The sequence below is a fragment of the Plectropomus leopardus genome, chromosome 10 (genome assembly GCF_026936395.1).
Source record: "Plectropomus leopardus strain MGB_pleo_1.0 chromosome 10, ASM2693639v1, whole genome shotgun sequence".
NCBI lineage: Eukaryota > Metazoa > Chordata > Actinopteri > Perciformes > Serranidae > Plectropomus > Plectropomus leopardus.
Window position 1 is genome coordinate 1,034,238 of NC_142185.1, and position 12,583 is coordinate 1,046,820.

Here is a 12,583-nt window from a genome sequence, read left to right on the forward strand (position 1 = left end):
ATGATTTAAACTAGCTTGGTGCCATTCTTTAAGGCCAATTAAGTGTTCCAGTCTGTGCAGTAAGATTTGATGGTAAATGGTGTCAAATGCGGCACTAAGATCTAATAGGATTACTACAGAGACCAGTCCTTTTATCAGGGGCAGTCAACAAGTCATTGGAAATTTTTACAAGTGCCGTCTCTGTACTATGATGCACTCTAAATCCCGACTGAAAATCCTTGAATAAACTATTATCTCGGAGAAAATCACAAAGTTGATTAACAACTTCTTTCTCAAGGATTTCAGAAATAAAGGGGAGATTAGATATTGGTCTATAATTTGCTAAAACCTTTGGATTGAGAGTGGGCGTTTTTAGAAGGGGTTTCAATGACAGCTACTTTAAAGGACTGTGGAACATAGCCTGTTAATGAAACACACTGATTACATCTTACAAAGAGTTGTCAATTAAGGGTAAAACTTCCTTAAGAAGCCTAGTTGGGATGGGGTCTAACAGAAGGAGGTCTAAGGAAGAAGAGAGCTAGTGAAGGTCAACGGGGAAAAAACAATCTAAATTACAGCAGCAAACAGCGATGAACGGGCCCTCGCACCTCCACACATGTTGGAGATGCAATGCCAATTGATGCAACCTTGTTTTTCTGTGAAAGGGGAACATGCATGTAGGGTGAATTAGTGTTTCCTCTATGTAGTACTAGAGCTGGATACGTGTCAAGTTGCTTTAGGAGGGGTGTGTGTGTGTATGTGTTTGCATCAGTGAGAAGTGTCAAAAAGGGTAGGAGCCAGCCTGTGTGATTCTGGCTGAGCTCTTGTCAATTTGGCTGGTAAAAAAAAATCTGAGCTAAGCAAATTTTTTACCAGACAAAATAATAAATTGCTTTTTTTTCCTCACATATACATTAATTTCAGTAAATTTTATTGAGATAATATGCAAACTTAAAGAAGAGGCCAGAGCAAAATCTGAAGTAAAAGTATTAAATATTATGAACAGCTCATCACCACAGCCTCTGCGTATAAATGAGTTCCCTGTGGCAATCTGTGATGCTTTGTATCCATCTAGGGCTAAGAACGGAAGAAGTGCAGCTACTTCAGTACCGCTGTCAATGTGAGAGCCAAAAAGAGTTTTCCTAACAGCAGAGTTTAATACGTGACTATTTTAGCACAAATATTTATCCACAAGTGTGGTGAATCACATTTAGCACTCAGTGGGTCTTAATTTGGGACCCCAATGTCAGTTTTTACCGCGATTTCAAAGCACAGTGATCATGCACAGTTATCATGATAACTAAAGTTTGAATGATATAACCAGCCCTCGGATATAACTAACCCTCACTGTGGTTATCACCAGAAGCTGTGTCATTTCTATTCCCTATATAGTATGTATTTCAGTGTGGCTTACCTTTAAAACACTGCTCCACCATCTGCTCTGCTGTGCATTCTCTGTGCATGAGTGCTGAGATTAGTTTAACAATTGAGTAAGAGCGCACTCTGCCTGACAAACTATAGAATTAAATCATTTCTAAACCACCCAAGCATCATTTTCTACATGATATGGTCCATGAAAAAGTTTTCTTATCAGTGCATATCAGAAAAATTATACACCGATGCCGATTTGCTCCATTATGTCTGTGAAAGGCTCATATCAACTGATGATATTAGTGGATCCGATAAACTGGTTGGGCTAAAATGGCCAAAAATGTGCCCAAATATGAAAATAAAATAAAAATTTGTGGACTTCCTGTTTGGTTGACATGTTTCCAAGAGGCTTTTTCTGTAGGTCTTGGGATGTTACACATGCCTCCAAAGTTTCATAAGTCTAGATAAAATGTGCTGTGGGGTCTGCTTCATTGGAATTTTCTAGGGGGTGCTACAGAGCACATCAAAGGCACTACAAAGCAAGGAAATCATATCAAAAATCACATTTTAGGACTTTTGATGTGTGTGCCATGTTTTGTGAGCTTTTAAGCATATTTTGTGAGCTTTTAAGCATATTTAGACCCCAACACACAGCTTCCTGTTTTATGGCGAAGAATAAATCACCACAGCAACAGCGTTGAAATTGAAAACACTTCGTGATCTAACATCACCAATTCCCTCACATTTGGACACTGCTGTCCAAATGTGAAGTCAATCAGATAAAATCCCTAAGTCAAATGTGAAGTCAATTAGATAAAATCCGTAGGAGAATTTTGTTAAGGGACGAAGGTTAAAATGTTTTAAAATATGGAAATAAAATTAAAGATGGTGGGCTTCCTGTTGGGTTTAGGGCATGGGTTTAAGAGGCTTTTCTGTAGGTCTTGGGGTGTTACACATGCCTCCCAAGTTTCCCATGGTTAAATGGACCAAGGGGGCTGCTTAATTGAAAATTTCTAGGGGGCACTACTGAGCCATCTTGGCACATCAAAGCAAAAAAATCACACCAGTTATCACATTTTAGGACTTCTGATGTGTGTGCCATGTTTCATGAGTTTTAATGCATGTCTTGCCCCTCAAACAGAGCTTCCTGTGTTTGGCAAATAATGTGTCATCATGGCAACAGTGTTTGATGAAAACTCAAACAACTAACTTAACTTCCTGTTACCACAAGGTGGTGCTAGTACTGTGATAACAAAATTGAATTTTGAAATTTGAAATTTTGTTGAGATCTGTTTTTTCACTCAATTTTGAGGTCAATCAAGTCAACCTGCTAGGAGCTGGACGTCTAAGTGTAAAACATCTTTTACTGACGCAAATAGGTGGCGCTTTTGCTGATAATTGTGATATAGATGTATTCAGGGCGGGTCTCTCATCAAACATGTACAAATTACATGTACGAATTATAAACTACTTCCTGTTTGGTGGCAAAACATGTAAATTCTAGGCCCCTCCATGTCCACACACAAACTAGCGTAACCCACATCTAAAGATAGGATTTACAAAATTTGAAGTCAATCCAGCTGTAGGAGAAGTTCAATCAGGAAAACACCAGAAAATGGCCAAAAAAAAAAAAAGAAAACAAATTCAATTTAAAATGGCGAACTTCTTCTTGGGCTTAGAGTATGGCTGAGAGACTTTTTTGTTTGTCTTGTGGTGCTTCATACACCTCACAATTTTGTATGTTTAGGTAAAACATACTGCAGGGGCTCCTTCATTGATATCTGTAAAGGGGCACTTTTGAGGCATTCTTTAAGCCCAAACAGAAAACCCATAAACGTCCTGGTGATTTGGGCAAAATTTGGTGACTTTTTGAGCATGTTTAGGCCCTCAAAAATGTGACACATTTGTTCAAAAAAAAGAAAAAAAAACTGTGGTTGGTGCATGGGCCCGAATTATAATCCTTTGGTTATGGTCAGTTGAGGGCAAGAGCTGATGGATTTTATCTCTAATAGTTATAATTTATCATTAAAGAAACTCATAAAGTCATCGCTGCTGAGGGTTAAAGGAATACAAGGCTTAGTAGAGTTGTGACTCTGACTCAGCCTGGCTTCAGTGTTGAAAAGAAACCTAGGATTGTTGTTATTTTCCTCAATAAACAATGGGTAATGGTTTGCTCTGGCATGGTGGAGAGCCTTTCTATACAATTCAAGACTATCCTGCCAGACTAAACGGGACTCTTCCAGGTTGGTTGAACGCTAGTTTCTTTCAAATTTTCAAGAATTTTTTTTAATTTGTGGGTCTGGGGGTTAAACCATGGAGCTAATTTTCTTTGTTTCATTATTTTCTTCTTAAAAGGTGCAACGGAGTCAAGAGCTGATCGCAGTAAGCCAGTAGCACTATCAACAAGAAAATGAATTTAACAGTGACTTAAATTAGTAAAAGCGCTCTCAGTAACATTGAGACATAGTAATGAGTTTAATACAGAAGGAATCAGTTCTTAAAATAAACTTAAAGCTACTACATTATTAGACAGACATCTACTATACTACTCTTGTTGGGTGGTGTGTAATTGAGTAACAAAAAATCGAAAGTTCTCAAATAATGGTCCAACATAGTGGGACTCTCAGGGAAGACTATTAAATCTTCAATTTCGATGCTGTACGCCAGGACAAGATCTAGGGTGTGGTTGAAGCAGTGTGTGGGTTTATGTACACACTGACTGAAGCCAAAAGAATCCAATTGTGTGAAGAATGCAACACTGAGTCTAGCATTATTAATGTCCATGTGAAGGTCAAAAATTATCTACGATAATAATTTTGTCTGATTTTAGCATAAAACTTGATATAAACTCTGAGAATTCGGATAAAAATTCAGAATATAGGCCGGGGGAGCGGTACACTATAACAAATAGAATGGACAGTAGAGTTTTCCAGGATGGATGAGAAAGACTAAGAAAATGGTTTTCGAATAAATTATAATTTAGTTTAGCTTTAGTATGAATTACTAAGCTTGAATCAAAAATAGCAGCAGCTCCCCCTCCTCGGCCAGTGTCTCAAGCAACTTGAATATTTATATGACCAGGAGGAGTGGATTCTCAGACTTACATAATTGTCAAGACACAGCCAGATCTCCATGAGACAAAAAAAATAAATATGGTTGTTTAATATTTAATCATTGACTAAAAGAGCTTTACACGATAGGGATCTAATGTTCAAAAGTCTGCATTTAATTCTCCTGTTATGATGCTCTTTGACAGAGGATGTGTTCATTTTTATTAGATTTTCTTGTACAAGTCCCCCTTTAGATTTAAACAACTGAAGTGGTCAGAGGACAGACACCGTTTTTATTTCACTATGGGTGTGTGACTGTACTAGAGGAAGCTCAGACAATCGTGTAAGACTGCGACTCTGCCCCCTAGTCCTATCTCTGGATCGTCATGGCTTTGAGCTTCTAATGAACTTGGCCAGATTCCCAGAGATTCCCTCGTGATAAGACCAGGTTTTCCCCCAAAAGTATGCTAATTATCTATGACGCCCACATCATTTGCTGGACACCACCTCAACAGCCAGGGGTTGAGTGATGTCGCTTAACATGTCATCACTGGTTATATTGGGGAGGGGTCCAGAGAAAATTACTATGTCCAACATTGTTTTTGAAAGGAACACACCGACTCTATGTTAATTTTGGTGACCTCAGATTGATGTAACCGGGTGTCATTACTTCCAACGTGAATAACAGTCTTACCAAATCTACGCTTAGCCTTAGTCAGCAGCTTTAAATTTGACTCAGCGTCACCCACTCTGGCCCCAGGGATGCATTTTACTATGGCCGCTGGTGTCACTTACTTCACGTTTTGCAAAACAGAGTTGCCAATGACCAAAGTTGTGTCCTCAGCGTGTTTGTCGCTGAGTGGGGAGAATATCTGAAACATGAAGGGGAGTTGGGTGGTGAACCATGGGCTTTGACTTGTTACTATGCTTCACTTGGACTGTCACCCAACCTCCCGGCTGCACAGGAGTTGCTAAGTTGGTCCACATGCTAACTACCACTATTAGAATGGGTTTTTTTTACGGTGCGGAGCCGCGCTTCCAGGTCACTAAGCCTCTCCTGACAGGCTCATTCATGGAGAAAGTTTATCAGTGGGCCAACTGCCATCATTAAAGAGAAAAAGGATAGCAGACAGCAGTATGTGCTGCCTTATATCTTGTGGGGTTTTGCACACCTTCTGGCCTGCATGTCCAGATTGGCTGCCTACATTTATGCTATTTCAGTGGCCAAATGTGTGCTCATGATTGTAGGAGAGTATTTCCAATTGAGTCTGATACTGGATGGAGTTTGTGTCAGAACAGTTAGAGCAATAGTAAAGACAGTGAGCTTCATTTAGGGACTAGCACCTCAGTTGGTTAGTCAAGAGATGTATCCTGAACATTAGTTTTTCAACATTTCACTGATTTATCTGATTGCTGTTTGCAGGACTATCCATCTGTTGGACAGCTAGCTATGCAACTGGAGAAAAACAATATTCAGCCGATATTTGCCGTGACACAAAATGTGTCGGCTGTGTACCAGGTAAAATAAATGTACCTTTTATTTATTTATAGAGCACACATAATATTCGTACGCTAATGAATTTCTTATTTGGCCTTGTGATTTATTTCAGAAACTCTCCGACATGATTCCAAAGTCAGAGGTGGGAATTCTGTCAGGAGATTCTACAAATGTTGTTGGATTGATTGAAAGTGCCTACAATGTAAGTTGTACCTTAGACAAATTTTGCTACCCCCTTGTGTGCACGGGTAACTGTCCTGTATTACTAATGCATTTGTTATCCTGATATTGAACTATTTTTGTCTTTTTCTCACAACACTCTCAAATGTGTGATCCATGACAGAGGTTGTCCTCCAAAGTAACTGTGACCCATGACAATCTCCCTGACAATGTAAGAGTAGTCTACACACCTAGATGCGATCATGCACAACCAGCAGGAGACAGCGAAGGGGTTTGTGACAATGTACGAGTGGGACAAGAGGTCAGTTATTTTTTTTAGCTTTTTTTCCTATAAGTTTTCATGGTTGTTCATATAATAAGTGCACATAATTCTTGTTACTTCAATTTTAGGTGTCAACATTGTATTGGGTGCATCCCTTTTCCACATTGTTATTGTCATTAAAGTCCTCCATCCCTCCAAATCCTGGGTGCACCCGACTAAATAAATTAGCACAGACATTCTTCTCCCTTGAGATTGTCCTAGAGGAACTGGAGGAAAGGGCATGCAGTTCTTCCTGGACAATCTCAAGTCACCCCCAGGTCCAGTGGCGACGGCAGAGAATTTTTTTGGCTATATAAAGGTGGGGCCAATCCATACACTGGTGGGGCTAAAATCAATGTCAAAATTTCAATATGAATGCATTAAAAGTATACCGCCCGCTCAACAGCCAGAAATAATACATGAGTTGAAATGATTACTATAAGATTATTGCACAGACTCCTTTTTCACACGCAACACAGAGAGAGAGAGAGATAGATTTGTAAAGAAATATAAATATATTTAAACTCACTCGCTCTGGCAGGTGGAAGTGAGCTCCTCCCTGTCCTGTTCCTCCTCAGGTGTGGATGAAAATTATTCAACATGCCTGGCACATTTTCTGTCCTGCATTGAGTGTTTATAGCAAAATGCTAATTTGCAACACATGTCCATGGGAGGCTTCTAGAAATTAGAAATTAAAATACAGAGAAAGAAGAAGAAGAAAATAAAAATAAAAGAAATATAGGTCAATACAAATACAGTATAACTATAAGTGGTAGATAAAATACAGATATAATTAAAGCTGCAAGCAGTGATGAATGGGCCCTCGCACCTCTGCGCACATCGGGGCTACTTGCTGGACGCTGAATGATACGGCTGTGTCTGTCTGGGAAAGGGCAACACTGCAGTGCAAAGAAGAAGCCAGCCTGTGCGTTTGTGGCAGGGCTTTGTGGAGCTGGATACCTGTGAAGTTTCTTGAGAAGGTGTTTGTGACTCTCTCTTTCTCTCTCTCTCTCTCTCTCTCTCTCTCTCTCTCTCTCTCTCTCTCAAGTCAAAGCTGCAGCTGCCAGAGGTGTGAAACAGGGAAGCAGTCAGCCTGTGTGATTGTGGGAGGGTTGCATTTGCTGTAATCTGCTGCTTTTACAGTGCTGAGAGGGTAGGGTAAACAATGAAGTTAGAGCTCTATCTGCTACTATTTTGAAACCACCCCAGCAGCATTTCCTGCACTATATGGCCTGTGAACAGAGTTTACAAATATGAGCTGAGAGTGATTTGCTCCATTTTGTCTGTAAAAGACTTATATCAGGTGATAATATAGGTATACTGAAAAATCACTCGGGCTCTAGCTGAAATTACAAAAATTTGGCTAAAAATTTAAATAAAATTAAAATTGGTGGACTTCCTTTTAGGTTTAGGGCATGACTCTAAGAGGCGTTTTTGTAGGTAGTGGGCTTTTACACATGTTTTGCAGCTCTAGGTTAAAGGGCCAGCAGGGGCTACTTAGTTGGAATTTTCTAGGTGGTGCTCCAGAGATATCTAGACACATCAAAGCAAAGAAAAGCATATCAAATATCACTTTCAAGACTTCTGATGCATGTGCCACGTTTGGTAAGTTTTGTGCATGCCTTGCCCCTCAAAAAGTGCTTCCAGTTTTATGGCGAATTATGCTTAACTTTGGCAACAGCGTTTGATGAAAACTCTAAAGTTTAATTTCTGTGCATCATGAAGGTCTTTAAAGTATTCTAATTGAATATGAGGTCAATTGAGTTAACCTGCTACAGAGGAAAAATGAAAAAGTAAAAAAAGTAACTTCCTGCTACCAATAGGTGGCGCTATGACTGTGATTCAAAATTGCACTGCAGATATCTTCAGGCGAGGACTCTTATAAAATCTGTGAAATTTTGTAAAGAGCTGACCATCTGAGGCGAAGGTACAACAGTTTTTGATGTCATGTCGAAAAATCAAAATTGTCCACCCCACTAGGGTAACACCTTTCAACGAAAACTCACAATAATCATTTTCAAGCATCATCAATGTCTTAAGGTTTTTTTGAAACCATTTTGAGATCTATCGAGTCAACCTGCTGGACGTCTTAGTGTAAAACTTTGCCTTTCCTGTGCCAATAGGTGGCGCTCTCATTATGTACCTGTAAGGGGATGCACCTAAAAATATAAAACATGTAACTTCCTGTTTCCAGTAGGTGGTGGTATGCTGATAAGTAAAATGAGCAATGCAGATGTGTTCAGGTCAGGACTCTCATAAAGCATGAGAAATTCGGGGCAGATTGGACAATGTCTGGCTACAACAACTTCCTGTTTTATGGCCAATCATCGTAGTTAAAAACCTAGCCACGCCCACATGGTGTGATGAAAAACTCAGAAACTGAATAACTTTAGATGTCCCAGGATCTTTAATTTCAGTGAAATTCAGAACAAGCTGGCAGAGAGTTTCAATCCTTCAGTTAGGGCCAATCGTTTGATGTAAACTGAAGTTTCAACAATGTCCTGTTTGACGGCAAAGACCATGTTGCCATGTCAACGATATTCATGAAAAAGCTCTGAAATCACAAGCAGGCTTTGTCATGGTCTCATCAATTTTCTTACCAAGTTTGAGCTGAATATGGTCAACCTGTAAGGAGGTGCACATCAAGATATAAAACATATAACTCCCTGTCTCCAGTAGGTGGCGCTGTAATGATTACTCAATTGAGCCATGCAGCTTTGTTCAGGCCGAGACTCTTATGAAGCATGAGAAGTTTTGGGCCAACCGGATGATGTTTGGCTGAGTTGTGACAAATTCCTGTTTCATGGCGAAACATCAAAGTTGGAAACCAAGCCAAGCCCACATAGTGTGACAACTGTTTTTTAAATCAGTTGTTGTGCGACAGGTCTTAGGAACCACATTTGAAGTCAATTTAGTGAAATCTCTAGGAGATATACATCAAAGAAGAACATATGATTTTTATGTAATTTCCTGTGGCCAGTAGGAGGCGCTATAAGAAATGGTAATGCTTATCATGTAAATGTGTTCAGGGTGGGACTGTCATCCAACATGTGAAGTTTGGTGAAGATTGGACCATGTCCTTTAGAGTTATAAACTACTGGCCCATTAACTCCCACACAGTGTGATGAAAACTCACAAATCTAATAACTTTTGATATCCCAGGCCTTCTGAGAGAAAGCCTAAGACCTATGAAATATTAGTTTTGACAAGGCTGCAAAATTTCACGAGTTTTCGTGCATATTAAAGCCCTCTAAAAGCAAATTCATTTCAAGGAATAATAATAATAATAATAATAATAATAATAATAATAATAAGAAGAAGAAGAAAAATAATAGTAATAATAATAACGATTCCAAGTATTTCAAGAGGGTCCTCGCACCGTTCCGTGCTCGGGCCCTAATAATAACCCTCAGGCTGTAGCAAAAATTGCGAAACATTTGGCCAAAAATGTACTTAAACTTAGAAATGGTGGACTTTATCTTGGATTTAGGGCATGGCTAATCTCTAGGTTAATTAGTGTTTCCTCCATGTAATGGTGGAGTCTGGATCCTTTTGAAGTATTCTAGAAGTAGTGCTTGTGTCTCTCTCTGACTCTGTGTGTGTGTGTTTGTGTGTGTGAGGGTCAGCTAAAGCCACAGCTGTGATACATTTGAAAAGGGATCTAGCCTGTGTGACTGTGATAGAACACTATGTGGTCTAATATGATGCTTTTACAATGTTGAGAGTAGTGTAAATAATGGAGTAAGAGCTCCATCTGCTGGACAACTAGAGAATGCAACCATTTCAAAACCACCCAGCATCATTTTCTGCATTATATGGTCTTTGAACATATGTTTTCCTTTTAGTGCATTTGGGAAAAAATATGTGCAGAGGCTGATTTGCTCCATTATGTCTGTAAAAGGCTCATATCAGCTGATAATATAGGTATATTGAAATGTCAGTTGGGCTCTAGCAGAAATGGCAGAAAATTGCCCAAAATTTAAATACAATTAAAAATGGTGGACTTTCTGTTGGGTTTAGGGCATGGCTCCAAGAGTTTTTTTGTATGTCTTGGGTTTTTACACAAATTTCTTAAGTTTCGTAACTCTAGGTTCAATGGTTCGCGAGGGCTGCTTAGTTGAAAATTAGTAGGTGGCGCTAATGAGCATATTTTGGCACATCACAGCAAAAAAAAAAAATCATATCAAATAACACATCATAGGACTATTGATGTGTATATCACATTTTGTGAGTTTTTAAGCATCTTTAGCCCCTCAAACACAACTTCCTGTTTTATGGCAAAGAACGCGGCAGAACGGCAACAGTGTTTGATGAAATCAAAAACTCGTCGCAATATAACATCACCAACTTTAATACTAGTTTCCGGAGATGAAGTCAATCAATCTGTAGGACTAGTTTGTTTTGAAACAGAGGCTAAAATTACAAAAAATATGAAAATTAAAACTAAAATGGCGGACTTCCTGTTGGGTTTAGGGCATGGCTCCAAGAGGTGTTTTTTTTAGTTCTTGGGCCTGTACAGATATTTACAAAGTTTTGTAGCTCTAGGTTTAACAGTCTGCAGGGGCTGCTAAATATGAGGTCGCTGGGGTTATCCTGCTCTCTGGGAAACATCAAAGTGTAAAAAAAAGTAACTTCCTGATGCCACTATGTGGAGCTATGACTGTGACTCAAAATTGCACTGCGGGTGTCTTCAGGCTTGGACTCTCATCAAATGTGTGAAATTTGATTACGATCTGACCATCTGGAGTCAAGTTATGACAGTTTTTGATGTCATGTCGCAACATCGAAATTCCCCATGGCGTCACGATGACGGCATTCAACGAAGACGCACAATTTTTATTTTTAAGCAAGACCAACATCTTCATGATTTTTGACACAATTTTGAGATCAATCAAGTCAACCTGCTAGGAGCTGGACCTCTTAGTGTAAAACTTTGTCTTTCCTACACCAATAGGTGGCAATCTTACTGTTGCTTAAAACTGTCATATAGATGTGTTCAGGGCAAGACTCTCATCAAACCTGTGAAGTTTGATGCAGATTGGATCATGTACAAGTGAGATAAAAACTACTTCCTGTTTGGTGTCGAGACATCTTCTTGACTGCATAACTTCCACACCATTAAACGAAATCACAAATGTGTCGCAAACCAAACTTGCCCCCACTTGAAGATAGGATTTCTAAATTTTGGAATTCATTCATCATTGGAACAGAAAAACATCAGAAAATTGCAGACAAATTGTTTTGAATATGTTAAAGCCCACAAAAATAATAATAATAATAATAATAATAATAATAATAATAATAATAATAATAATAATAATAATTATTATTATTCTTATTATTATTATTCTTATTATTATTGTTGTTATAATAATAATAATAATAATTAATGCCAACTGATGCGACCGCATCTCTCTAAGAAAGGGCAACACTGCACGCAGCAGTAAATTTGTGCTTCTTCCATGTAGTGGTGGAGCTGGATACTTGTGAAATGTCTTTAGAAGAGGTGTTTGTGACTCTCTGACACTCTCTCTTTGTCTGTGTGTGTGAGAGACAGAGGCACAGCTGCAGTTGTGACAGCTGTGAAAAAGGAAGCCGGCCTGCCTGTGTAATTGTGCCTTGGCTGTATGTGCTCTATTCTGCTGGTCTGTAGTGCATGTGATTTACAGTGCTGAGAGTCACGCCAAATATTGGTATATTGACAAATCAGCCGGGCTCTAGCAGAAATTGCAAAAATTTGCAAAAGAGAGAGAGAGAGAGAGAGTGTCAAAGTGTTCTCTTACTTCATTGTTAAACTACTCTCAGCACACAAGGACATTGTGACAGAGAGCGTTGCAGAACAGTAGACAGTGGTGCAATCAATCAGAGGTTTTTTAATGTAAGCAACACTGAAGTATATACTGTTATGTTAAAAAAAACAATGGCCTCATCTTTCTGCAAATGAACAAGATGACCTAAGGTTCCAGGGTACAGGAGAAGAGGACTTCGAACATGCTGACTTTATAGTACTTTGCAATTTCTAAGAATCTCTCAGCTGCATTATATTTAAGCAACAGCAATAAACACATTTAGGAGCTTATTGTGATCATCAGGGAAAAAGGAGAAAAATACTGTCATTTTTGACCATGCTTTTTGCTGTGAGTAAGCCTGCAACAGCTCTGTAAGTGGCAGATCACAACACACATGCAACCACACCTGCTGAAG

The 12,583-nt window shown here is 39.1% G+C and overlaps 1 protein-coding gene across 1 annotated transcript in view; it reads left to right on the forward strand.

Moving 5' to 3' along the window:
• Positions 1-12,583, forward strand: part of itgb2 (integrin, beta 2) — a 38,608-nt gene that overhangs the window by 14,205 nt on the left and 11,820 nt on the right. Inside the window, exons 8-10 of the mRNA XM_042494314.2 lie at positions 5,824-5,919; positions 6,011-6,100; positions 6,242-6,379. Of these exons, the coding sequence (XP_042350248.1) occupies positions 5,824-5,919; positions 6,011-6,100; positions 6,242-6,379 (324 nt within the window). The remainder of the gene's footprint in view (positions 1-5,823; positions 5,920-6,010; positions 6,101-6,241; positions 6,380-12,583) is intronic.